This window comes from Rhinopithecus roxellana, chromosome 20 (assembly GCF_007565055.1).
Source record: "Rhinopithecus roxellana isolate Shanxi Qingling chromosome 20, ASM756505v1, whole genome shotgun sequence".
NCBI lineage: Eukaryota > Metazoa > Chordata > Mammalia > Primates > Cercopithecidae > Rhinopithecus > Rhinopithecus roxellana.
In genome coordinates, this window is record NC_044568.1 from 20,981,733 (window position 1) to 21,009,062 (window position 27,330).

A 27,330-nucleotide genomic window follows, 5' to 3' on the forward strand; every position below is an offset into this window, starting at 1 on the left:
GCTGACCCCGCGTCTCTGCACGAGGGACCAATCAGCCGCCAGCTAAGTTCACATACCTAGAAGGCCATTTTTGATTGGCTGGGCGCGGGCCAATCAGCGGGACTGGCGGGCGCGCGGGGACTGTTGGGCTCCTCAGAGGGTTTGATGTTCAAGTTTGGGTAGGGCTCGGGCTGGGTTCCGGCTGCTACAGGAGGGAAAGGCGGGAGCCGGGGCGTCAGGGCCTGCGGACGATGTGTGTGTGAAAGGGCGCGTCAGCCATAAGAAGCCATACGCGTGCGAGCCGGTCCCCACTGCCCCCGCGGCGTTGTCACCATCATCATGAGGCCACTGGAGCAGCCTCGGGCGCTGCTGACGGGGATCCGGGCGCGGGGTGCGTCGGGCTCTGCAGGTTGGCACTCACACCCAGCGCGCAGGATGGCAGGCAAGTGCGTCCTGAATCCTGCCCGCGGGCACCCGACACCGCGTCTGTGAGTTCCCGGCCCGGCATTGCTGCATTACCTGTACGTAGGCAGAACTCTTGACCGCCACCCACAGGAACCTCACTTGTATTGGCATAAGCACAAAAACGCAACTGGTGGTTCCACATAACGGAAAATATCAGAAGTAGGCCTTCAGGCATGGATGTGTCCAGGTACGCACTGACCATGGTCCTGCAAGGTTTCTCTCCATTTCTCAGCTTCCTTCCTTTTTGCTGGCTTCCCTTGTGGAGGCAAGATGATCACCAGGACCTCCTGAGGTTTACATGTTATCGGATTATCAACCTCAACAGAAAGGAGTTTCTTTTTTCCCCAGCCTTCCAGGCTGGGCAGTGGTGAGTTGGGCCCACCTGAACTACCTGAGATGGGTATGGGCCCCCTCCCCTACCAGGAATATAGCAGTGCTGTCTTTACCAGAAGGGCCTTGGATGCTGTGGAGGGCAATGCCCCATCTTCTGTTTTCAAGCATTAGCTGGGAGAGTTGATGCTTGAATCTATTACTCTAACAAAAAACAGCACTAATAACAACGGTTATTATGACAATGAAACCTGAAAACACTTGTATCACTGTTACGGTTTTTACACTACAAAGCACTTTGACCCACCACTGTCAGGGAAGCAGGGCTTTGCACCCACTGGAGATGCTTTATCGGTCAACATTCAAGCAGTTTGTTGTGGGGTGGAACAGGGAAGAGTAACACGGGCTGTGTAACCCCGAATGCTTTGTCATCCCAGAGACAAAGCACCTGGGTTTTTATAGTGGAAGGAGGTTCGTTAATGGACAGTTTGACGATGTTTTCCTTCAGTATTTCAGTAAGTTGGGGGTGTCTGACAAACCATCATAGGTGATGTGATTGGCAGCTCCATGTCTAGGAAAGTTCTCACCAGGTTGGAATGCTCCCGTCTTTTCTCATGGTCCAAGCACAAGTTTAGCTGGAGTCAGCTTGAAGTTGGTTGGCTTGGGAATGTAAGATTCCACGACAGCCAGCCTCCAGGAACCCCTAGACATTAACACGTGAGCAAGCACACACCTGCTTCTGATGTCACCCTCTCACTCTTCTTGGGGTCAGAGGATTCTCCCCTGTCCCCACCACCCCTGGGCTTTATTGTTAAGAGTCAGTTCTGGCCGGGCGCGGTGGCTCAAGCCTGTAATCCCAGCACTTTGGGAGGCCGAGACGGGCGGATCACGAGGTCAGGAGATCGAGACCGTCCTGGCTAACACGGTGAAACCCCGTCTCTACTAAAAATACAAAAAAAAACTAGCCGGGCGAGGTGGCAGGGTGCCTATAGTCCCAGCTACTAGGGAGGCTGAGGCAGGAGAATGGCGTAAACCCAGGAGGCAGAGCTTGCAGTGAGCTGAGATCCGGCCACTGCACTCCAGTCCGGGCGACAGAGCCAGACTCCGCCTCAAAAAAAAAAAAAAAAAAAAAAAAAGAGTCAGTTCTGAGAAGGCAGGCCCAGGCCTATGCCCTAGCATCCCTGCCCCCTAGTTTACACAAACCCTAAGCTTTTCTGTTCTTCTTTTCTAGGAATAGCACATTTCAAACCTACAAGAAAGAAGTGTGCCTCCCAGGTCATTCGGTAAGGAAAGCAAATCCTCAGCCACTTGGCCCTGACCCCAACATGCCCCTGTGGGGTGAGGAGAGCAGAGAATGTGGGTCCAGAAGTTGCATCCCGTGAGAGAATGCTCCAAACACAAAAGTGTGGTTGCAGGAGCTATCCCTGGGCCTCCAGAACACCTGCCAGGCCGTCACAACACCTCAGAGTTCAGGAGGCCACCTAATGTACCTGCTCTGGGCATCAGCTTCTCCGTCTCCCCCTGGAGGTGATGGCAGCCCCTCTCCTGCCTGAGGGTGTTGCAAAGGTCACATGGGATGGATGTGGAAGCTTTTGCAGACCAGAGTGAGACAGATGGCCATAAAGGCAGTACTCATGTGCCCATAAGCCCTAAAGCTGCTTGTACATCCCCATTTTCAGAGGGGACCACAAGACTTGCTCACTGTAGCATGGCAGTAAGTGGCCGAGAATCCCAGCGCACCTGGTTTGCAAGCTCTGGCAGATCCCCCTCCAAATGACCTTGGAGGCCTCAGGGCAAGCCACGGTAGCCTGCCTCTTTCCAAGCTACAGTAGGAGCCAGGGACCCTGCCCCCGGACACCATCTTCCTGAGCACGTATCTACTGTGCCTGAGAGCCTCCTGTATCCCTGCAAATGCAGCATCAAACTCAGTTCTGTCGTTTCTGGATCTTACTCAGATGCACCCTGGCCCCTGGGCCATCTGCTGTGAGTGCCAGACCAGATTCGGGGGCCGCCTACCTGTGCCCAGGGTGGAAGCAGCACTGCCTTACTGGGTCCCTCTGTCCCTGAGACCCCGAAAGCAGGTAGGTGACTTGAAGCAGGAGGTCTTCACCTAGGGTCCAGGGTGAATGTCAGGGGACCAGTCACCCCTCAGAATTAGAAGTATTATATGAATGGATATTTTAACATTTCAGGGAGACAGTTTGAGAGTATTTATTTATTTTCATGTCAGATGGGTAATGTGCTGACATCGTAGCAAGGCCTGAGGGAGGCACACGTCACACATGTGCCTGAGTGCCCAATTATCATACTTATGAACTATAAAAGGATCTGTGATGTTTAAAGTTTTTTCTAAAAACTAGACTTTTAGAGGTTTGATTGGCATATGATAAACTGCACGTGTGGAAAATGTACCATGTGGTCAGTCTTGCCATGGGTATTCCCCACTGAACCCACCACCACCATCAAGATAATGAGCATATACACAACCCTTAACCATGTCCGTGGGCTCCTTTGTAACTTTACCCAACATTCTGTACCCTGCCATCCCCAGGCAAACACTGACCTGCTTTCTGTCACTGTAGATTAATTTGCATTTCTGAGAATTTTATATAAATGAGGTCATAGACTGTGTACTCTTTCATCTGGCTTCTTTCACTTAGCATAATTATTTTGATATTCTTCTACGTAATCATGGGCATCAATAGTCATTCTTTTTATTACTGAGTAATGCTGCATTATATGAATAGACCACAGTTTATTCATTCACCCAGAAGGACATTTGGGTTGTTTCTACTTCTTATGTGTTACACACAAAGCTGCTATTAACATTTGTGTATAAGGCTTTGTATGCACATATGCCTTCATTCTTCTTGGGTAAATACCAAGGAGTGGAATTTCTGAATCATATGGTAGGTGTATATTTAACTTTAAAAAAGAAGTCTGTTGACTGTTTTCCACCATTTTACATTTCTACCAGCAGTATCTAAAGTTCCAATTCCTCCACATTGTCACCAACACTTGGTTTGGCTGATCTTTTTAATTTGAGCCGTCTTAATAGGTGTCTATCTCATTAGAGTTTTCATTTGTATACCCGTCATAATTGGTGATGTCAAGGATCTCTTCATGTGCTTTTGACATCTGATGTCTTACTCGATGAAGCATCTGTTTAATTGTTTTGCCCCTTTATAAGAATTGCTTTTTTAAATTACTGAGTTTTGATAGTTCTTTATATATTCTAGATACAGCATATTGATCTGAGATTCAATTTTTAAATATCTTTCCATGTCTTTGGCCTATCTTTTTTTTTTTTTTTTTCTGAGACTGGGTCTCACTCTGTTGCCCAGAGTGGAGTGCACAATCTTGGCTCACTACAAACTTGAACTCCCCAGCTCAAGCAATCCTCCCGCCTCAGCCCTTCAAGTAACTGGGACCACAGGTGTGCACCACCATACAAGGCTAATTTTGTTTATTTTTTATGGAGATGTGGTCTCACTTTGTTGCCCTGGCGGTTCTCAAACTCCTGGGCTCAAGTGATCCACCTGTGTCGGCCTCCCAGTGTGCTGGGATCAGGGTGCAAGCCACCACGCCTGACCTGGCTTGTCTTTTTATTCTCTTATCAGTATCTTGCAGAGAGAGAAGTTTTATCTTTTGGTAAAACTTCAATTCCATGTTTTCTGGATCTTGTCTAGGTGTGCCTATCCCTAGCACAGCAGTGGATCATGCTTCAGGTGTCGTAGCTAGCGGATCTTTGCTGAGCCAGAGATCAGAAAAGGTTTTTTCTTATGTTTTCTTTTAGAAGTTTTATAATTTTATGTTTATTTCTGTGATCTGTTTTGAGTTAATTTTTGTATATGGTGTGAGGTATGGATTGAATTTTTTTTTTTTTGGAGATGGAGTCTTGCTGTTTCGCCCAGGCTGGAGTGCAGGGGCATGATCTTGGTCATTCTTTTTATTACTGAGTAATGCGGCATTATATGAATAGATCACAGTTTATTCACTCACCCAGAAGGACATTTGGGTTGTTTCTACTTCTACCTCCACCTCCCAGATTCAAGCGACTCTTCTGCCTCAGCCTCCCAAGTAGCTGGGACTACAAGCACACACCACCATGCCTGGCTAATTTTTTGTATTTTTAGTAGAGACAGGGTTTCACCATGTTGGCCAGGCTGATCTTGAACTCATGATCTCAGGTGATCCGCCCACCTCAGCCTCCCAAAGTGCTGGGATTACAGGCATGAGCCACCGTGCCTAGCCTTGAATTGGGTTTGTTTGCATATGACAGTCTAATTTTTCTAGCACCATCTATTGTAAGGGCTGTATTTTCTCTACTGACCCGCCTTTATACCTTTGTCAAAGATTAGTTGTTGCTGTAGTTTAGATGTCTGTCCCCTCAAACCTCATGATAAAATTTGATCTCCAGTGTTGGAGCTAGGGATCCCCAGTGTTGGAGGTATTCGGGTCATGGGGGGCAGGTCCCTCCTGGATAGATTGGTGCTGTCCTTATGGTAGTGACTCAGTTCTCTCTCTACTAGTTCCCAAGAGAGCTGGTTGTTAAAAAGAGCCTGGCATATCCTCCCCTCTTTCTGGCTTCCTCTCTCGTATGTGAGCTCAACGTATGTGGGCTCCCCTTCACCTTCCACCATGAGAGGAAGCAGACTCCCAATCTTGAACTTTCCAGCCATCAGAATCGTGAACCAGATAAACCTCTTTTCTTTTCTTTTTCGTTTTTTTGTTGAAACGGAGTCTTGCTCTGTCGTCCACACTGGAGTGCAGTGGCATGATTGATTTCAGCTCACTGCAACCTCCGCCTTCCAGGTTCAAGTGATTCCCCTGCCTCCTACCTCAGACCCCTGAGTAGTTGGGATTACAGGCACTCGCCACCATGCCCAGCTAATTTTTATATTTTTAGTAGAGATGGGGTTTCGCCATGTTGTCCAGGCTAGTCTCAAACTTCTGACTTCAAGTGATCCACCTGCCTTGGCCTCCCAAAGTGCTGGGATTACAGGCATGAGCCACCACCACACCTGGCCAAGCCTCTTTTCTTAATAAAATACACTGCCTCAGCTATTCCTTTATAGCCACACAAGTGGACTAAGACAGTTGTTCATAAATGTATGAATTTATTTCTGAACCCTCTTCTGATCTAATTGTCTATCTTTATGCTAATACTACACTGTCTTGGTTATTGTGTCTTGATTTTATAATGTCTGGAAATCAAGTAGGGCTCATTTTCAAACTTTGTTTTTCAGAGTTGGCTATATATATATATATATATATTTTGCATTTCCATGTGAATTTTACAATCAGTTTGTCAATTTCTACAAAAGCACCCTACTGGGATTTTGATTGGCACTGTATGGGCTTTGTAGATCAGTTTGAAGAGAATTGTCTTGTGAAAAATATTGAGTCTTTTGACCCATAAACATGATACATTTCTACATTTATTTAGGTTTTCTTTAATATTTCCCAGAAATATTTTGCAACTTTTATTATATAGGCTTTATACATTTTTTTGGCAGATTTACCTGTAAGTATTTCATAATTTTGATGACATTGTTTTTGAATTTCAATGTATGACTTTGCATTGCTGGTATTTAGAAGTACAACTGATTTTTGTCTGTTGTTCTTGTATTCTGCAATATTGCTAAGCCTATTTATTCTAGTAGCTCTTTTTGTGGATTCCATCAGATATTCTACATAGATGATTGTGTCATCTGCAAGTAGAAATGGCTTTCTTTCTCCCTTTTCAATTTGGAGACTTTTGTTTTTCTTGCTTGATACACTGGCTAGACCTTTCACTACAGTGTTGAATAGAGCAGTGAGGAGACATTCTTATCCTGTTTATGAGGGATGGCATTCAGTTTTTCTTTTTCTTTTCTTTTTTTTTTTTTGAGATGGAGTCTCACTCTGCCGCCCAGGCTGGAATGCAGTGGCATAATTTTGGCTCACTACAACCTCCGTCTCCCAGGTTCAAGTGATTATCTTGCCTTAGTCTCCCAGGTAGCTGGGATTACAGATGCCTGCCACCACTCCCGGCTAATTTTTGTATTTTTAGTAGAGATGGGGTTTCACTATATTAACCAGTCTGGTCTCGAACTCCTGACCTTAAGTGATCCACCTGCCTTGGCCTCCCAAAATGCTGGGATTACTGGCATGAGTCACTGCTCCCGGCCTTCCCCCCCATGTCTGATAGCCCCTACCACTACGTTCAGGGTTGTAACTCCTCCTCCTGCTGTAACCTCCTCCTCATCCTGTTGCCCAAACCATATGCCTGGTCGAACCCATAGCTGAGAGGTGGGACTACCCTGTTCTTTCCGCTGGAGAGGCTGCAGGGTCACAGTGCCAAGGGTGGGCTGTAGGGAGGGTGAGGAACTGAGGCAAGAGTGTAATTTGCTATAATTCACATACATACGATTGCGTGCACATTCTTTTTTGAAAAATGCAAATGGTAGTGTACTGAACTCACAGTGCTGCATTTTCCTTACTTTACATCCTGTCTCAGAGTTTATTCCATGTCAGTCCAGACAGCTCTGTTCCATTCTTCCCAAGGTGGCCTATACCCTATTGCCCGATGTCTGTCATTTATTGTCTCTTACTAAAAGACATTCAGGCTGACCAGTCACTCCTGATCATGGTGCAGCGAATATTTCTGTGCATAGTAACTTTGCAGATGTGAAAGCATCCTAAGAAACGTTCCTGCAAGTGGAATTGCCGCATCAAAGGCTGTCTATTTTAGAGCCTGATAGACTTTGTTAGGATGCCAGCAGAGCCCTCTTTATAGCTGAGAGCACCGAGGCACAGGGATGCTAAGTGTCGTGCCCAAGGGCTCCAGCTGGAGACCACCGGGCCAGGACAGAGCCAGGTCTCCCAATACCAACCTGCGTGCTCTGCCAGGGCACAGGTGCAGACGGGGGGTAGGGAAGCCAGGTGTGCCACGGAGGTCCCATGTCTCCCAACAGTGGGCATGTTGTAGACGGTAGACCACAGTCCCTTATCTGGAGTGGTTGGTTGGGTGTGCTTGTGGGAGGGAACAGTTCTCCAGGGCCTGCCCTGATACTAAGACCGAGCCAGGAGTCTTCTGGGGAGTGGCTCCATCAGGGAGTCGCTGGGGCAGGAGTGGCTCCATCCCTTTCTCAACCTTCTCCTTCCATCCTCTCTGTTAGAGTCAAAAGATGGTTCAGTTTTATATCCCCCGAACCACCAAGATGTGCCCCTGCCTATGCCATCGCTTTGGGGGCCGCCTCCCGATGCCTAGGGACCAGGCAGTGATGCCCTACTGGGTGCCCCAGGTTCTGAGGTCTCAGCAGCAGGTAAGGAGGAGGCGCACACTGCAGTGAGGACTGAAGAGTGAGGTGGGGGCCGGGAAAAGGGGAGACGGGAGGAAGAAGGGGAAGATGGGTACCTGGGCTCTGCTTCCACAGAGGCCTCTGCTGGTGTCCAGAGAAGATTCCCTGGCAGTTGTGGCCATGGGCTTGGGAGCACAGAGGGCAGATGTGGCTCAGGGAGGCCGGCTCAGTCTCCCATTTGGCACTGGAAGGGCAGGGCCACGCTGCTCTCTGCAGAGGCGTGATTGTTCTGGCCCTCACTGCTGCTGCTGCTGCTGCTGCTGCTGCTGCTGCTGCTGCTTTCCTGCCTCTCTTCCTCCCACTCTGCATTCTCCTCGACCTCTCTCACCTCCCTGCCTCCTCCTTCTCACACCACCTCCCTTCCCTGGCCCGGCCCCTCCTCTGACTCTCTCTTCTGACCCTGGCTGCATAAAGGGAGGTGAGAAGGAGGGTGCCCAGGATGGACCACCACCAGATGGCCTGTCCTCTCTGCTCTTGCTGGCTGTCTGCACAGCGCTAGTTCTGGGCAGCGGCAGCAGGCCTCTTCCTAGCCCCCTGGGCCTCTCACTCCCCTGCTTTCTCCGTGTCCTGGGTGGTAGACAAGAGCTTCCTTCCTTCCCCCTGACTTCCAGTTGCTGGTTTTCCATCATTGGGTGGCAGGCTGTCCTCAGAGAAAAGAGCCCGCAGGCCTCATAAGGAGGAGCCCAGGGCTTCTATCTTGAGGCAGCCAGCACCCCTCCTGGAGGTTTGGAGTCCCAATCACCAGGCTCTCCCCCTTGGAGGGTCACCAGGCTGACTGCTTGCCTCCATTCTTGTCTTTTAGATGGTCAGGAGGCAGGAGAGTTGGAAAGGCATCCAAGGTAACTCCAGTGTGCGTGTGTCTCATGTCATCCCCCTCCCCAGAAAGGCGGGGTTCGTGAGCATCATGGTGTGTGTGTGGGGGAGCCTCTCATCCCCAGACACCTGCCCACAGTGTAACAGTGACATGCATGTGGCTTCCCCTCCCCTGCTCAAGAGCTATCCCTGGTCACCCACTACCTTCCCCCAGTGAGTCCAGAGAAACCTCTGCTCTACAGGCAGGCCCTACCCATCTACCAGTAGCGGCTCTCCGGATGAAGCCAACTCCCAGCCTGGGCTTAGATGAGACCTAAAGTGGTTTTATTAAGCTCTAATCTTCTATAATTTATGACAGAGTATGTGTGTGTATATATATTTATGACGTAGTACATATTCCTATATATATCCTATTGTATACTCATACATTCATATATTCATGGCACATTGTATATTCAAAGCACAAAACTTACGTATCTATTCATTACATAGTATGCTCATACATTCATACGTTTGTGACCTGGTGTATATACATTCACATGTTCATGATAGTCATAGTATATACTCACATTCATGTATTCACAATACAATATGTATTCATATGAGGGGCCTTGAAAAAGTTTATGGGAAATGGATATAACATACCAGGTGCAGTGGCTCACGCCTGTAATCCCAGCACTTTGGGAGGCTGAGGAGACTGAATTGCCTGAGTTCAGGAGTTTGAGACCAGCCTGGGCAACATAGTGAAACCTTGTCTCTACTAAAATACAAAAAGTTAGCTGGGCGTGGTGGCACATATCTGTAGTCCCAGCTACTTGGGAGGCTGAGGCATGAGAATTGCTTGAACCCGGGAGGCAGAGGTTGCAGTGAGCTGAGATCACACCATTGCACTCCAGCCTGGGCAACAGAGTAAGACTCTGTCTCCAAAAAAAAAAAAAAAAAAAAAAAAGAGAAAAGAAAAAGAAAATGCATATAATAAAAAAAAAGCAATGAAACAATGTATGGATTTCAATTTTTTTTGCACCAAACTAAACTCATATGAACTTATTATAACATACCTGAACAGGATCTAGTTTGAGGTGCTGAGAAGGAGAAGACATCAGTTTAAAAAGAGTCCCTGTCAGAGTGACATGAATTCTGCTAAAATTGAAGGCAGAACAAACATCATCTTTACGGTGAAGTTTGGGTGGAACAATGGTAAAGTCATTGATACTTTATGACAAGTTTATGGTGACAATGCACCACAGAACAGCAGTTTCCAGATGAGTGACTCATGTAAGAAGGGATGAGGTGATGTTGAAGGTGCAGCCTGCAGCGCCAGCCCATCCACATCAGTTTGTGAGAAAAAACATTCATCTTGTTCATGCCCCAAATAAAGAGGACTGAGGATTACCAGCAGAAACACTAGCCAACATCACAGACATCTCAACTGGCTCAGCTTACACAGTTCTGACTGCAGAATCAAAGTTGAGCAAAGCTTCCACGCCGAGGACACCAAACCCATTGTGTTCAGATCAGCTGCAGACAAGAACAGAGCTTTCAGTGGAAATTTTAAAGAAGTGGGATCAAGATCCTAAAACATTTCTTTGAAGAATTGTAGCAGGAGATGAAACAGGGCTTCACCAGTACCATCCTGAAGACAAAGCACAACCAAAGCAATGGCTGTCGAAGGCTGAACATGGTCCCATCATGGTAAGAGTGGATGGGACAAGAGCAAAGGTCATGGCAACAGTTTTTTGGGATGCTCAAGGCATTTTGCTGGTTGACTTTCTGGAGGACCAAAGAATGATAACATCTGCTTATTGATTGATTGATTGATTAACTGACTGAAATGTAGTCTCGCTCTGTCGCCCAGGCTAGAGTGCAGTGGCACAATCTGGGCTCACCACAACTTCTGCCTCCTGGGTTCAAGTGATTCTCCTTCCTCAGCCTCCCGCGTAGCTGGGATTACAGGCGTGCACCACCACCCCTGGCTAATTTTTGTATTTTTAGTAGAGACGGGGTTTCACCATGTTGGTCAGGCTGGTCTCGAACTCCTGACCTCAGGTAATCCACCCACCTTGGCCTCCCAAAGTGCTGGGATTACAGGCATGAACCACTGTGTCCGGCCAACATCTGCTTATTATGGGAGTGTTTTGAGGAAGTTAGCCAAAGCTCTAGCAGAAAAACACTCTGGAAAGCTCCACCAGCATCCCTCTCTACCATAGCAAGGCTCCCGCTCATTCCTCTTGTCAAACGAGGGCAACTTTGTGAGAGTTTTGATGGGAAATTATTAGGCGTCCACCTTACAGCCAAATTACAGTCCTGATTTGGCTCTTTCTGTCTTCTTTGTTTTCTAATCTTAAAAAATCTTTAAAGGGCACCCATTTTCTTCAGTTAATAATGTAATAAAAGACTGCATTGATGTGTTTAAATTCCCAGGACCCTCAGCTCTTTCAAGATGGACTAAACGGCTGGTGTCATCACTGACAAAAGTATCTTGACCTTGTGGAGCTTATGTTGAGAAACAAACTTGATATTTTTTATTTTTTTATTTTTATTTTGTTTTGGGATAGAGTATCATTCTGTCATCCAGGCTGGAGTGCAATGGTGTGATCTCAGCTCACTGCAACCTCCACCTCCTGGGTTCGAGCGATTCTCCTGCCTCAGCCTCCTGAGTAGCTGGGACTATAGGAGCGTACCACTACACCCAGCTGATTTTTGTATTTTTATTAGAGATGGGGTTTCACCATCTACCAGGCTGGTCTTGAACTCCTGACCTCAGGTGATCCACCTGCCTTAGCCTTCCAAAGTGCTGGGATGACAGGCGTGAGCCACTGTGCCTGGCCTATTTTTATTTTTTAATTCCATCTTCTACAAACTTTTTGCAGTCCCCTTATGTATTTGTAGTTAAGTATATTTATGTATTTGTGTGTCTGTGACCTGGTGTGTAGATTGATCTGTCTGTGACCTGGCACATATGTGTATTTCTGCTCTCATGACATAGTATATGGGGAGATCAGGACCTCCACCCCCCACCATGACTTTCTTTGTCTCTAAAAGGAGTGGGCTGGACTTGATCTTGAAGGTGTTTCCCGATGCGAAGGGCTGTCGTGTCTGTGTTTTCTGGGTTGGCATCACGTCCTTCCCTTGGTGCGGCGACTCTTTGCAGTGGGTTTGCTTTGATGGAATGTATGAATGAGTAAATCTATGAATGGGGTTGGGGTCCCTGGAAAAGGTGAGTGATTTGAATGGGACCCCCAGAGGCAGGGGTCGGGGAATGCTTGGGAAACAAATAATCACCAACCAACCGCTCACCTCTTATGGCTCTTCGAACCGTATAATCACCCATTTTTGGGTTTATTTTTATTAAATATTTTTGGCTTTGAAAACTTTGCATCTTTTAAGAAAAGCTAAAAGCTTAGTTGACATGCATCATCTGGTATCTGATACTTAAAATAAAAACAGCATTAATTTTTACTGCAATCATTGCTCTGCAGTTTAAGTGACTTATATAAGTAATGCTTCAAGCCTCAAACCCATTCATGCCAGAAGATTTCCCAGCGGAATTAAGAGAGCAGGCCTCATTGCTGCCAAGAGAATTACGATCGCTCTCCCCTTTGGCCTCAAGTAGGGAGTGATTTAAAACTGTGAGGCATTTTCTTTGGCCTCAAATCTGACTGATTTCCATTTTAACAAGAAAGTTCACATTTCTGATCTTACATTTTTTCTTGTAAAGACAGACTTAGATGCTTTTCTCCTCTATGTTTTTGTGCCATAATTTTTCATAAGGAAAGCATATTTATGATATTTACATTAATATAATTAGTATATATTTTATATTAGTAGCATATTAACAGTGTAATAAAAAATGAAAACAAACTCTGGTATCCGGAGGATCACGTGCTGACCAGACCCCGTGTGGAAAGTGCTGAAGAGCGTCAAGGAAATGGAAATGCCGGAATTCTGTCTGTGCTTGTGGCTTTCCTTAAAATTTTATTATGGAAAATTTCAAATACTCCCCGAAGTGGAGATTGGCTTAAATCAGCCCCACGTGCCCATCATTCGGCTCCAGTCATTATCCAGTGTGGTTCCTCTGATCTTCACCACCCACTCCCGTTCCAAAAAAGATGCTTTGGAAGCAAGTCCTAGTTAGACGTTGTACGTGTTCCATGTGCGGTTCTAAAAGAGAAAGCCTCTTGAAAAACAGCCCCAAGGCCGGTGTTACCCAGGAAATCATAAACCCCCAAGATGGCCTTTATCTCGTGAGCTCTGGATCAGTGTCCCCACCCCGGGGCTGTGGCTGGGCCCTGGAAGTCCCCATTTCCCAGAGGCTCTGGGGCTGGTATTGCAGCCTCCTTGTGGCTCACAGAGTCCTGGGGAACACGCCCTGTCCTCATCCCACCTTTTCTGTGCCTAGCACCCCCGCTGGATGCATGCTCCTGGCACAACTGCTGGCGGATCTGTGGTGACGCGCACCTGCTGCCCAAGTGCCAGCAGCTCCGGGCCCCCGACCAGGACGAGCTACCGGCTCCCCCAGTGTGTCTGCTGCGCCTTGCCCTCCTGACCCTCCTCCAGGCCATCCCGAGGGTCATTGTGGCCATTCGGTGAGCAAGTGGGGAATGGGGGACAGCGGGTGGCCCTGGCATGGTGATGTCCACCTGAGGGACGCTTGGTGACCATGGGAGAGTTGGGGGCAGAGGTTAACTTGACAGGCGGCCGAGGCGGGGCGCTGTGAGTGTGTCCTGTGGCGGTCTGCACAGCGCAGGCCCTGCCCCGCCTCACCTAGAGATGCCAGGGCAGCCTGGAGGCGGCGGGGGGCCTCATGGGGCACTTCTACCCCTTCTCTGTTCCCAAGTTCTAAAATGGCCCTACTCCCAGAAGGACACGGGTCCCAATTTCCATACAGTTCCATTGTTATGTTGGGGTTGATGATGCATCTTAACAGCCACTCGCCCTTCAGCCTCTGAGCTCTGAGTACCCCCTCAGGTATGGGGACCTCCTGCCTGTACCCAGCTTGAACCCCAGCTGCCAGGCTCCATACTAGAAAGCCCCTTTCCCTGTTTTCTAGTCCCTACCCTCACCCAGGCTTCGAGTTTTGCCCCTGGCACTCTTGCTGCTCACAGCCATGGCTTTCTGCTGGGATCCCTCCCCAAGGAAGCCTCCAGGGCCACTCCCCAGGCCGCAGCAGGGCTTCGGGGAACAGTTGCTTCCTCCTCCCCATTTACTCTCGGCCTAGGCAGTGGCTCCTCCGCAAAGCCTCCCTTCCCCTCCTCCTCCCCATCATTGCCCAGTGCAGCTCCTTCCTGCCTGGAGGCCTGCATCACACTGCATGGACGAGGAGACCTGTGAACAAACGTGCACACACAATCGAATTTACATGCATTTACTTGTTTGCTCCTTGTCTCCTCCACACAATTGGAAGAGGAAGATTCAAAATGTGCAGTGTCTGCAGATAGCTGCCAGGTGTCCTGCCCTATTTTCTAGTTGTTCACAGCAGGAGCTTAGCCCGGTCTTGGTCACTCTGCCACGGCTGGGAGTGGGAGCCCCTCCCCTGTTTTTTGGGTTATCCGTTCTCATAGAGTTAGACATTACCTCCCGCTCCCTGGGCAGTCACAGTTGAGGCTGTGATGTGCATCAGGTAATGTGCATCAGGTATGGGTCTCTTGTGGGCCTGGGCGCCAGCCTCTCCAGGCCATGCATGGGGAAGGGGGCTGGGAGTGGGTACAGTGAGCTCTGCGTGGTCTCCGAGCATGAGCAGTACCTGGGCAACAGTGAGAGCTTTCCTTCTTTGTCGTTTTTCTTGCGGATTTATCTTTCTTTTTATGTTTGGCAACTTGTTGATCACATTTTGTTTGACTCCTTTGTACCCACACTGGGAGGAGCAAAGAAGAACACCTGGCCTTCAAGGATGGGCGAGGCTGGGTGCTGTGGCCCACACCTGGATCCCAGTCTTAAAGGATGGGTGAGGCCGGGTGCTGTAGCCCACACCTGGATCCCAACCTTAAAGGATGGGCAAGGTGTGGTGGCCTACACCTGGATCCCAGCACTTTGGGAGGCTAAGGTGGGAGGATCACTTGAGCCCAGGAGTTCAAGACAAGCTTGGGCAACATAGCAAGACCCCATCTCCATACAAAATTAAAAAATTAGCTGAGTGTAATGCTGTGGTCCCAGCTACTTGGGAGAATGAGGTGGGAAGATTGCTTGAGCCCAAGGTGGGAGGATCACTTGAGCCCAGGAGTTCAAGACCAGCTTGGGCAATATAGCAAGACCCCATCTCCATACAAAATTAAAAAATTAGCTGAGTGTGGTGCTGTGGTCCCAGCTACTTGGGAGAATGAGGTGGAAAGATTGCTTGAGCCCAGGAGTTTGCAGTTGCAGTGAGCAGATTGTGTCAGTACACTCTAGCCTGGGCAGCAGAGCAAGATCTTATCTCTCAAAGAAATTTAAGAAACAATTTTAAAGGATCAATGTTCAGTAGATGGTCAGGGAACCCAAAAGGGAATTGCTGAACCCTGGCCTCAAGCTCAAATTACCTGGTAAGATGGAAGGAACAGAAGGAAGGAGAGGGGAAGAAAAAGAGAAAGATGCCTGAGCTTCATCTAGAGATGTGGAGTAACTGTTCTGGGGAGGGCCTGGGCATGCTTTTGTTTTGAAGCTCCCCAGAAGTGCAGTCCAGGTGGATACCCACCTGCATGTCGGTGCAGCTTCCTGTTTTTCCAGCCCCCAAATCCTGGCACTTGGAGGCTCCCATCTTTTCTCGTCCTTATCAACAGTTTGTCTAGAAAGACCCAGGAACCGCTCACTCTGTGGTGTTGGTGGTTCGTACGCTTCCATAGCAGGTGTCTGCTTCTGAGCCAAGATCCCAGGGCAGCGGAGCAGGCACCAACCAGCATCCCAGGGGAGGGCACAGCTTGTCCGGCTGGGATGTGTGGGTGCCCTGTGAGGTGCCGCAAGCCACACACCCAGCTTATCTCAGGAGAAGCCTTGGCTGCTGGTCTGCTGGCCTGGAGAGATGTGCTGCAGCAGCCGGGGGTGGGGGTAGAGAGTGGACTTAGGATCTCTCGGCACGGAGCCCCCAAGAGCAGGGCGAGACCTGCCTTCATTTCACCTGTTCCCTTTACAGTTCTGCAAAGCCAGCATTATCATCCCTTTTCAGAAGGAGTGGGCACTCAGAGGTGGAATGCCTTGCCCTGGTCCCACAGCTGGAAAGTGATGTGGCCAGGACTACACCCCACCCCTCATCCCCGCACCCCTTCCCTGCCTGAGATTCCTCCAGCCCTGTGCACCATGGGGTGCCTCTGCCTTCCACTCCTGGAGGTTCCCCAAGGGCATGCTGAGGGCAGCTGGTCTCAGCCTGGGGCCGGGTCCTAGTAACTGTCTCTCTCTTTGCTTTCCAGCCAGTTTTTTGGGGTTTGAAGCTGGAATCTTCAGCTACTGTCAAGAATATCCACAAAAATATGTCACAATCAAGATCTTTAACGAGAGTCCTCCAATCAGGAGGCGTCTGTGACAGCCGCTGTTTTCTCATAGAACAGAATCCACACCCAGGATTCAACCCAAATTATTTCTCATCAGGTGATTCTTGGTTGTAGCGAAGTTCATATGAATGTGGGTGAGATTCTGTTATGAATGTGGTCAATAAATGTTATTCGTGAAACTCTAAACTGGCCACCTCTTAAATGATATCCTCTGATTTCCCTTCATTAAGGGGGGACTTGTCCCCATCTCCGTGTCCCTGGGGGAGGGCAGCCATTTCCGAGTGTCTCTTCAGGGACAGCAGATCCACTGGACAAGGGTCCGAAAATGGTTTCAGCACCTGTGTCAGGTGGGTCTCACTTTAAGTAACAGAACATTGTATATGTGAATTGAATTTTAAAATCTGAGATCTCTTTTACATGTCATAAAATTCACTCTTTTAGAGTATACAATTCAGTGGTTTTTAATATATTTACAGTGTTGTGCAACCATCACTGTTCATTCTAGAACATTCACCGCAAAAAGTCCCATACCATTAAGCAGTCACTCCTTCCCGTCTCCCCCAACCCCTGGTGACTTCTGATCTACTTTCTGTCTCTGGATTTGCCTGTTCTGGGACATTTCATCTCAATGCTGTCATCCGATGAGTGGTCTTTTATGACTGCCTTCTTTTACTTGGCATCACGCTTCATCCATGTTGAGGCGTATGTCAGTACGTCATTTCTTTTGATGGTTGAATTTTGCGTGGTTTCTGTTTTTCGGTGATTCTACTTTGTGAATAATATGGTTATGAACATTTGCATGCAAGTGTTTGTGTGGACAGAGGTTTGCATTTCTCTGGGGTGTACGCCTGGGAGGAGAATTGCTGGATCATATGTTACTCCATGTTTCATGTTTTGAGGAACTGAGCGGAATTGCTGGATCATATGTTACTCCATGTTTCGTGTTTTGAGGAACTAAGCATAATTGCTGGATCATATGTTACTCCATGTTTCGTGTTTTGAGGAACTAAGCAGAATTGCTGGATCATATGTTACTCCATGTTTCATGTTTTGAGGAAATGAGCGGAATTGCTGGATCATATGTTACTCTGTGTTTCATGTTTTGAGGAACTGCCCAGCTCTTGTCCACAGCAGCTGCGCCATTTTCTATGCCCACCAGCAGTGCACCAGGGTTCCCATTTCCCTGCATCCTCACGACACTTGTTTCCTCTGTGACTTTGCTGATAGCCATCCCAGCAGGTATGGAGTGGTGTCTCATTGTGGTTTCCATTTGCATTTTTCTAATGACTAATGATATTGAACGTCTTTCCATGTGCTTATTGGACATTTGTATAACTTCTTTGGAGAAGCGTCTATTCAAATACTTTGTCTATATGTAGATATATAGATACACACACACATACACACACACACACACATATATATAGATGTGCCCCTACACACATATATGTATTTTTTAGACAGGGTCTCACTCTGTCACCCAGGCTGGAGTGCAGTGGTGCAGTCATAACTCACCAAAGCCTTGGACCTCCTGGGCTCGAGGAATCCTCCTGCTTCAGCCTGTCATGTAGTTGGGAACACAGGCACATACCACCATACCCGGCTATTAATAGTTTTTTTTATTTTTATTTTTGTGGAGACGGGGTCTCGCTTTGTTGCCTAGACTGGTCTTGAACTCCTGGGCTCAAACGATCTTCCTGCCTCTGCCTCCTACAGTGCTAGGATTACAGGCATGAGCCACCACGCCTGGCCTTTTGTCTACATTTTAATTGAGTTGTCTATCCGTCTTTTTATTATTGAGTTGTATGTATTCTGTGTATATTCTGGATACTAGACTCATTTTCTTGATGATGTCCTTTGAAGTAGACGTGGGTTTTAAATTTTTGTGAAACACAATTTATTTTTTCCTAGATTGCATGGACTTTAGGTCGTATGCTCATATCTAAGAAACCATTGCTGGATTCAAGATCACAGGGACTTGCACTTGTGTTTTCTTTTTTTTTTTTTTTGAGACAGAGTCTTGCTGTGTTGCCCAGGCTGGAGTACAGTGGTGTGATCTTGGTTCACTGCAGCTTCTTCCACCTCTTGGGTTCAGACGATTCTCCTGCCTTGGCCTCCCAAGTAGCTGGGATTATAGGTGCCTGCCACCATGCCCAGCTAATTTTTGTATTTTTAGTAGAGACAGCATTTCTCCATGTTGGCCAGGCTGGTCTCGAACTCCTGACCTCAAGTGATCTGCCCGCCTCGGCCTTCCAAAGTGCTGGGATTACAGGTGTGAGCCACTGCACCTGGCCCTGTGTTTTCTTCTAAGAGTGTTATCATTCTAGCTCTTACATTTAGGTTTTTAAAGTCTATTTTGAGTTTAGTTTCTGTATATGGTATGAGGTAGATGTCCAGCTTCATTCTTTTGCTTGTGGATATCCAGTTGTCCTGCATAACACCATGAAATGATAAAATTATAGAAATGGAGAGCAGATTAGTGGTTTCTGGGAGCTCAGGAAGGGTCTGGGTCTGGTGGGAGGGAAGGGCCTGTGGTTTTAGAGGGGCAGCATGAGGCCTTCTTGTGGCTAGAAACACATCAGTGGCAGTATTCTGGTTGCAGTATTGTACTGTGGTTTTGCCATGTGTTACCAACTGGGGCAAACTGAATAAAGGATAACATGAGGTTTCTCTGTATTATCTCTCTCTTTTTTTTTTGAGACCGGGTCTCACCTTGTCGCCCAGGCTGGAGTGCAGTGGCACGATCTTGCCTCACTGCAACCTCCGTTCCTTGGGCTCAAGCGATCCTCCTGCCTTAGCCTCGTGAGTAACTGGGATTACAGGCTCGCACCACCATGCCTGGCTAATATTTGTATTTTTAGTAGAGATGGGGTTTCACCATGTTGGCCTGGCTGGTCTCAAACTCCTGACCTCAAGTGATCTGCCTGCCTTGGCCTCCCAAAATGCTGGGATTGCGATTGTGAGCCACCACTCCTGGCCTGTCTGTATTATTTGTTATATGTGTATGTGAGTCTATAATTATCTCAAAATGAGAAGTTTAATTGTAGAAGCAACACAATTCACTGTGAAAGACTTTGAGGATACAGAAAGCTACAAAGAAGAAAATAGAAACCACTCAGTTCCTGCCCGTGAGCAGATCTCTGTTATTACTGCCTGGGCAGGAAGGAAAGGACACATTCCTCTGGGGGTGACCAAAGGGAGGACCTAAAGGTGACAGACAGGCTTGGACAGTAGTTCGCACCTGTAATCCCAGCTACTCGGGAGCTGGAGAAGATTACTTGAGGCTGGGAGTTCGAGACCAGACTGGGCAACATAGCCCAGTTTTTTGTATATTCATATACAAAAAATATAAAAATTAGCCAGCCATAGTGGTGCATGCCTGTAGTCCCAACTACTTGGGAGGCTGAGGCAGGAAGATCTCTTGAGCCCAGGACTTTAAGGCTACAATGAGCTGTGATCACACTGCTGTACTCCTGCCTGGGCAACATAGCAAGACCCTGTCTCTCTAAAAAAAACTGTCAAACAGAAACCAGACTCTGGGATGCTTGAACTGGGGGGTCTACTTTAGAGACAAGGAAGAAAGACGTGGGGGTCTGAGATATACAGAACAAAGGGCTACAGTGAGTGGGCCAGGGCCTCGGGGTATCTTGGGCACGTCCGTATCTCTGCAGTGGCCACCATGGAGGGCCTCTTGTCTTCCCGGGGGGAATGGAAGCTGTGTTCTCCTGGGGCACATCTTCAGTGGCCCTAGGGCAACATTAAACATCATTTATTCAATCAGCAGATATTTATTGGATGCCTGGCACCAGGGAGACAGCATAAGAAGACATATGCTGCCCTCAGGATGCCACTGGGCTGCAGGGGTATTGTAATTGAGGTGAGGGTCGTTGTCGTCATGACTGAGGCACACATGAACACAAGGAGGCCCAGGAGTGCTGTCAGTGACCTGCTGACCATTCCCACATTACCACAAGGACCAGCAACCTCTGTCTGGGGTGTTCTTGCTGCGGGAGCCACTGCAGGGACAGGCTGGATGTACAGGAGGTGATGCCCCAGGAGCAGCCCTTGGTTGATGATGGGTGGGAGGTGTGGGTCAGCACTTCCGTCCCCTCACCCTTCGACAGGGATGACTCTGGGCTGTGTTCCCAGCAGGACTGAGCCCCTACCACACACAGGGGCCACCTTCTTGCCAACGTCCTTCATCCCAGCTCTCCTTCCTTGCCTCACCTCCCCACTCACTCACAGGGCTTCCTGCATCACCTCCCCTAAAAAACACTTGCACTCAATCCTTGCCTCAGGCTCTGCTTTTGGGGTGAACTCAAGATAAGACAAGGTGAGCAGACCCCATCTCACCAGTCAGGGAGGAAGCGTCACTGGAGCAGAGATCTGAAGATAATTCCAGGTAACCTGGCAATGAAAGGTGATGCCAGAGTGCCAGGGCACAGGCACAGCAGGGGGGACAGTCTGGAGGTGACAGGTGGGGGCATTCCGGCCACATAAGCCAGTTAGGGTGGCTGGGTCGTGGCATGGGCAGCCAAGAGCACTGGAGGATGAAGCGGATGGCAGACAGCTGGGGAGGCTGCCAGGGCATCACACTTGCATGGCTAAAGCCTGCACCACAGCCAGGTTGAGGGCATATTCGAGAAGGCTGTGAAGTCTTGGGCCCCCTGGCTCTGTCAGTGGCTGGGGAGGACAGGTCAAGGCAGTGGCCACAGCAGCCCGTGACCACAGGCTGCATTTTGGAGGAACCACTCCAGCTGACGTGTGTTGGATGGAATAGAGTGGCGAGAGTGGACACGGGACGCCAGCTTGGAGGCTGCAGCAGGAAACCTGGTGGGGGACAACGGTGTCTGGACCTTGGTGGTGGTGACAGTGGCTGTGTTCCAGGTGCATAGGGGTATTTGGCTCTGTTGTGTACATCTGTGAGGATGTGCTCTTGGGGAGTGGTACCTGAGGCTGCACCACATGTCCTGATTAACCCAGGGACAATGTCGCTGCAGACCACACGGGACCATGGCTTCTATAGACGGACCCCAGGCAGCCCTCCGCTTGCAGGCATCGTCTTGAAACTTGGCGTTGGGAGCCACAAGAGGGCACTGTTGAGAGACTTTCGCATAGAAGCCCCAGAAGGCCAGGGCTGGAGGGGGCTTCAGTTGCCCAGGTCAGCCCTTGGTTTGTGGGAGAGGGAGCTGTGACTTCCTGGACCTGGTGAGGCCCAGGGAGGTGAAATGTGGGGTAAAGCTGTTTAAAGGGTTTTGGAGAAGATGCTCCTGTTGTCTGCACCCCGGACTCAAGTCAGGAGCCCAGAGAAACACTCTGTCCCTCCCTCCCCATCTCCCCTCCACCCAGCCACACAGCCCTCCTTCCTCCTCCCCTGCTCCTTTCCTTTTTCCTCCCCTCTGCCTCTTCCCCTCACTCTGCCCCAGGCCATTAACTGGGTAATGACCACACAGCCCAGCCCTGCCCAGTGGAACTTTCTGCGATGGTGGAAAAGTTGGTCTGTACCATCTGGTTCAGGGGCCATGAACCACATGTGGCCGGAGTCCCACTGGCCCAGCCAGGCTGCCATGGCAGGTGGAGGCACTGCAGTCTGGCCAGCCCAGCCCAGGTCTTGGTGGCTTCTCGGGCTGCCCCTGGCAGTGCCTGGCCCCATCTTCTGAGAGCTCTCTGGTGACCTATGTGCCAAGACTTGGGGCCTGGGAGGGGCCGTGGGGACACTGGTCCAATCGCCTCATTCACAGATGGGGACTCTGAGGCCCAGAGAGGGCCATGCTCTGTCCCAAGCCACACAGAAGCTGGTGGCACATGCGAGACTTGGCCTTGGCTCTCCTGCAGCCCATCCAGGTCACCTTTCCTTCGGCGGCCTCCCAGTTCCAGGTGGTGCCTCTCCATTTGTCCACTCTGGGGAGACCCTTTCTAAGCCTCCCCGTTAGAGGAACTGCAAATGGGTTGTGCTGCCTGGACACTGTAGCAAAGACCCCTGAGGTCACCCAGGCCCTTGAGGAAGCGCCTCTGTGATCACTTAGTGATGTTTGGTCCAGGCTGGGCTGAGGCTCAGTGGTGTGAGTGTCATGGGGCTTTTGCGGCTGTCCCAGGGACTCTTGCTGTGCTTGACACACAGTAGGTGCTGCGTCAGTACTTGTTGATTTTGGATACCTGCTGTTTTCTCTGGTGGGCATTGCACTGGGGGGTCTGGGAGCCCTGGGAGCCCACTGGGGTACTTGGAAGCTTCCTGTTTTCACTTTCGTCATTTCCAAGAGAGATAGTGCTATTTGAGGCCCTGTTTTGGTTTTTGTTTTTTTTTGAGACAGCGTCTTGCTCTGTAGCCCAGGCTGGACTGCAGTGGCGCGATCTCGGCCCACTACAAACTCCACCTCCCGGGTTCCCGCCATTCTCCTGCCTCAGCCACCCAAGTAGCTGGGACTACAGGCACCTGCCACCATGCCTGGCTAATTTTTTGTATTTTTAGTAGAGATGGGGTTTCACCGTGTTAGCCAGGATGGTCTCGATCTCCTGACCTCGTGATCCACCTGCCTCGGCCTCCCATAGTGCTGGGATGACAGGCGTGAGCCACTGCGCCCGGCCGAGGCCCCATTTTTATGTGAAAACAACAAACTTTCAGGCCAACCCACGGGCAGTGGAAGGGGCGGCGTTCCGGAGGAGGCCAGCCTGGCATTCCAGATGCGGGGGATGTTGTCTCAGCAGCAGCCAGGCAAGTGTGTCCTTCCCAGCACACTGGCAGGGTGTGAGATTCCAGGAATCACAGGACACCAGCTCCCGGGTCCCAGGTGGGGAGCAGGAGGTGGCGGAGAGCAGGTGTCTGTGTGCGTCTTCGTCCACTCTACCCTGGCTGCTGGGGTTCGCCCCTTGTATCGCCGACAGCATGGGCTTTGGGCAGTGGGAGATCCTGGGTTCTGGGGTGCTTGCAGCGCCAGGCAGAGTCCTCTAGGAGGTGATTGTGAAGCACAACTCCTCGCCCACGTGAGCTTCAGGAGCCTCAGCCTCCGCCCTGCACCCCCAGCTGACCTCTGCTCTCTGTCTGAGCGAGGCCCCCCACTCACTGCCCTGTATCCTACCTTGTCTCCTTCCTCCCAGAAACCATTCTGCCTATAAAAACAGGTATATGGATCTGAAATTTTTAAAAGGGGCAGAGATAAAAAAAAAAAAAAATCTAACCACAATGCATTTTCCCTCTTCTCTGCTCTGTGTTTCCTATAAACTTGTAGTTGACCTAAAAATTTGATAGACTGTCCTGTCATATTTTCTGTAAGGCAGCTTCCTGGGCCGGGCTCTGTGCCCGCCATCTATGTGTCAGCAGGCTCGCGACGCTGTTGGCCTCACTCTTGAAATGCAAAGACTGACCAGCAGGCCCCGGCAAGTCAGCCTGGGCCGGCAGACCTTGCCCATGTCTGACATCCCATGGTGATCACGAACTGGATACACTGTTTCACTGGGGGCTACAGAATAGGACTGAAAAGCTTTTAGAGCCGGGCACAGTGGCTCATACGTATAATCCCAGCTCTTAGGGAGGCAGAGATGGGAGGATCGCTTGAGCCCAGGAGTTTGAGAACTGCCTGGGCAATATACCAAGACCCTGTTCTCCACAAAAAGGTGTGTAAACTCTTGTGGTGTAATGAATATTCAGCAGGCTCCTCCCCTTAGATAAGGGAGTGTGTATAAATTCCTGTGGTATAATGAACCTTCAGTAGGCTCCTCCCCCTAGATAAGGAAGTGTGTGTAAACACCTGTGGTGGACTGAACCTTCATCAGGCTCCTCCTCTTTGCTGTCTGTCTGTTTCAGACATGAACTGTGAGTTGAATAGTCTGGTTCACATCCTGATTCCACAGCTTACTGTGTGTTGGATCTCCGTGCCTCAGTTTCTTCATCTTTAGAATAAGGATGATAATAGCTCCTACCTCATAAGGTTGCTGTGATGATTTAATGAATTAATAATTATAAAGCACTTTTAACAGTGTCTGTCAGGCAAGTGCTCAGGAAGTGTTTGATAAATAAATGACTAAATCGTTGGTATTTACCATTGGGGTGCATTGTTTGCTCTGTGTGTTCACGAATGGTCCTGGACTCTGAGCATTGTGGTCCATGTTGCATGCGGCCCAGGGGATGGTGAAGGGCAGCGTTCTGGACAGCCCTGTTGTTGGACTGCTAATCTGACTCTCTTGTTTTGGTTTACACATTTTACGAGGTGCCTACTATGTGCTAGGGGACGCCCCAGCACCTCGTGGGCTGCTGACAACCAGTGTGAGGCCTCTTAATTGGCTTCTAACATAACTGCACTCTTCCTGAGCTGTTTAATGGCCTTGGGTAACAAGCTCTCCCCATCTCAGTATTTGTTTAATGCTGTATTCATGGTCGTGAATAGTGGCACCATTACTTTCAGGAGAACTGTAATGATGTATGTGTTTGGCGAAGTTTCCAGCTCCTGACCCTTAGGTGCTAGATCTGTTTGAGGCCATGTGAAATGTTTTGCGTCACTTGCAAGAAAGAAAAAAGAGGTGCTGTTTTTCCTCAGAAAAGGAAGAGGCATTTTACAGCCAAACCTTGTTAAACTGTGGAATATTTGTCAAAGACTATAGAAAACGAACACGGACATTTCCAGTACTTCTCCTAAAGGAAGGAGTTGGACTTCTTACAACCAGAACAATGATTCTGTTCCTCCATTTGCTAATCTGTTCATCAGTACTCTCGTCCACTCATCCATCCATCCATCCACCCACTCAACCATTCACCCAGCCTGCCAGTCACCATCCATTCATCTTCCTATCACTCATCCATCCACCCACCCATCCACTCAACAATTCATCCACCATCCTTTCATTTACCCCTCCATTTACCCACCTACTCACCCACCCATCTACCCACTCATCCATTCACTCGCCCACACTCTCATTCACCCACCCACTCATCTGTTCATCCATTTATCCATCCATCTATCCATCCATCCATCCATCCACCCACCCACCCATCTACCCACCCATCCACGTACTCACCCATCCACCCAACCACTCATTCATCTATTATCTATCTATCCATATACCTACTGATTGACTCATCCACCCATCGATGTAAAGTCAAAACATGGTTAGACCCAGCCATTGTAAGCCAGAGCTGCCGGTGTGTTTTTTTCTTTTGCACATCTTGCGTCCCGTGTGTCTCCTTGCACTGGAGTGTCAGCTCCCAGAGACTGGGTACCGCAGATGATTTGCTCATCCTGAATGGGACACAGGTGGGGACAGGATAGGGGAGGGGCAGGTAGGGCTATGTGGGGGAGGGGTGGCGGCAGGGGAGTGGAGGAGAGGAAGAGCTCAGTTGGAGGGACCTCTGAGACACTGAGGGATGACACTGGCTCGCTGGTTGGATGAAGAGTAACACTGAGCTGCCCAGGCTGAGACGCAGTCTAGGGTCCAACAGCCCTGGGGACAATTGGTGAACATAGCCCTCTGGGCAAGGCCAGCGACTTCAACTTTCTGGATATTCATGTTTTCACCTGCTAAGTGAGGTAGTGCTGGTGCATGCCCAGCCAGTGCCAGGCACAGAGTGAGCTGCAGGTATTGAATGCATCCTCCATAGTAATGTCATACTCTGAAGCAGGTACCACTGGCATCCCCATTTTCCAGATGAGGAAATGGGGGCACACAGCTTGGACTTTGGCTCTGCTGCCTCTCACAGCGTAGATGTGAAATGTGCAAGGGCCTGGGAGAGCCGGAGCCCTGGAACTGCCCTTTGCTCCCCAAGTCACTGTGACTTCCTTCCAGATCCCTGGGGTCCCTTAGGGTCCTGGCTCCAAGGGCTCGCTTGGAAGGAAGCCAAGAGGCTGTAATTTTCTACCTCTGGAAACAGTGAAAAGATGAAAAACGAAAAGATTATCATGTCATCATTTCTTTTCTATGGACATGGTTACTTTCCTTCCCACCCACCCCACCTTCAACCGCTCTAAATACGTTTCTTGGGGTTTCCAAACATCTCTTTTACTTTGGTCCTCCCAGGTGAGAGAGAAGCTGATTACGACCAGGTCTGGCACAGAAAGCCCCTGTTTGTGCAATCCTGCATTCTTCCTTTGTAAATAAAATTTAAGACCATCTGAAACGACTTGCCATCTTGACCTCCCGGCTCTGGTTCTCGCTTGCGTTTCTGAAATGCATATGAGTCCAGCCTGCTAATGTGCTGAAATGACTGTGCTTACCTTAGGAAAGTGTTAATGCCTTGAGCATTTTCCCACCAGTTGTCTTGCAGCTGTTGAGAAACATACACAACAACCTCGCCCATGAACTATGAGGTCGCAGCCTTCCCATCCTTTTCAGGAGCTGCCATCTCAGCTCTTGATTCTAATGGGATGGCAGCCACACTTGAAGATGCACCAGAGGAAGATGTAGATGCCCCCATCTGTGTCACCAGATGGGATGGTGTCTTTGGGAACTGATCTCAGACATGTCGTAGTGGCCAGCCTCCAGGATAGCCCCCAGCGGTCCCACCCCCTGGAATTCACACCCTTGTGTAGCCCCTCCCACATTATACCATATAGGTCTGTGTGACCAATAGAATCTGCAGAAGTGATGCCACAATACTTCCAAGATTAGATCATAAAAGGTACTGTGGCTTCCCTCTTGGTTTCTTTTTTTCCCTCTCCCTCTCCTCTCTTCTTTCTCTTGGACCCTTTGCTCTAGGGAAACCAGCTGCCACATCACCAGCAGCCTTGTGGCCATGCCACATGGTAAGGAACTGAAATCTCAGTAGCCACACGTGTGAGCTTGGCAGTGGATCCTTTAGGCCCTGTCATGTAATCCTGGATTGCAGCCCTGGACATACACTTAACTGCAAGACTGAGCTGGAACCCCCAGATGAACTGCCCCTGGATTCCCAACTCTCAAAAACTGTGAGAGATGTTCAACAGTGGTTGTTTGAAACTGCTGAGTCTCAG

The 27,330-nt window shown here is 49.2% G+C and overlaps 1 protein-coding gene and 1 non-coding gene across 5 annotated transcripts in view; one reads left to right on the forward strand and one right to left on the reverse strand.

Moving 5' to 3' along the window:
- The first annotated feature begins 78 nt into the window (after positions 1-78).
- Positions 79-27,330, forward strand: part of C20H16orf95 (chromosome 20 C16orf95 homolog) — a 51,874-nt gene continuing 24,622 nt past the window's right edge. Inside the window, exons 1-8 of one of the 4 annotated variants that reach the window (XR_004055404.1) lie at positions 79-631; positions 2,006-2,057; positions 2,730-2,855; positions 7,938-8,084; positions 8,923-8,959; positions 13,333-13,519; positions 16,313-16,490; positions 16,624-16,740. Coding sequence is in view for 3 of the 4 variants with exons in the window: in XM_030924846.1 (XP_030780706.1) it covers positions 618-631; positions 2,006-2,057; positions 2,730-2,855; positions 7,938-8,084; positions 8,923-8,959; positions 13,333-13,519; positions 16,313-16,331 (582 nt within the window). In the remaining variant the exon portion in view is untranslated. Of the gene's footprint in view, positions 632-2,005; positions 2,058-2,729; positions 2,856-7,937; positions 8,085-8,922; positions 8,960-13,332; positions 13,520-16,312; positions 16,596-16,623; positions 16,741-27,330 lie in introns of those variants that run through there. The other 3 variants (XM_030924846.1, XM_030924847.1, XM_010355594.2) reach the window with 3 other exon arrangements.
- On the reverse strand, positions 2,999-3,102 carry LOC115895360. Its single transcript, XR_004055561.1, has one exon. It is a non-coding gene; the product is annotated as a small nucleolar RNA U13 (small nucleolar RNA).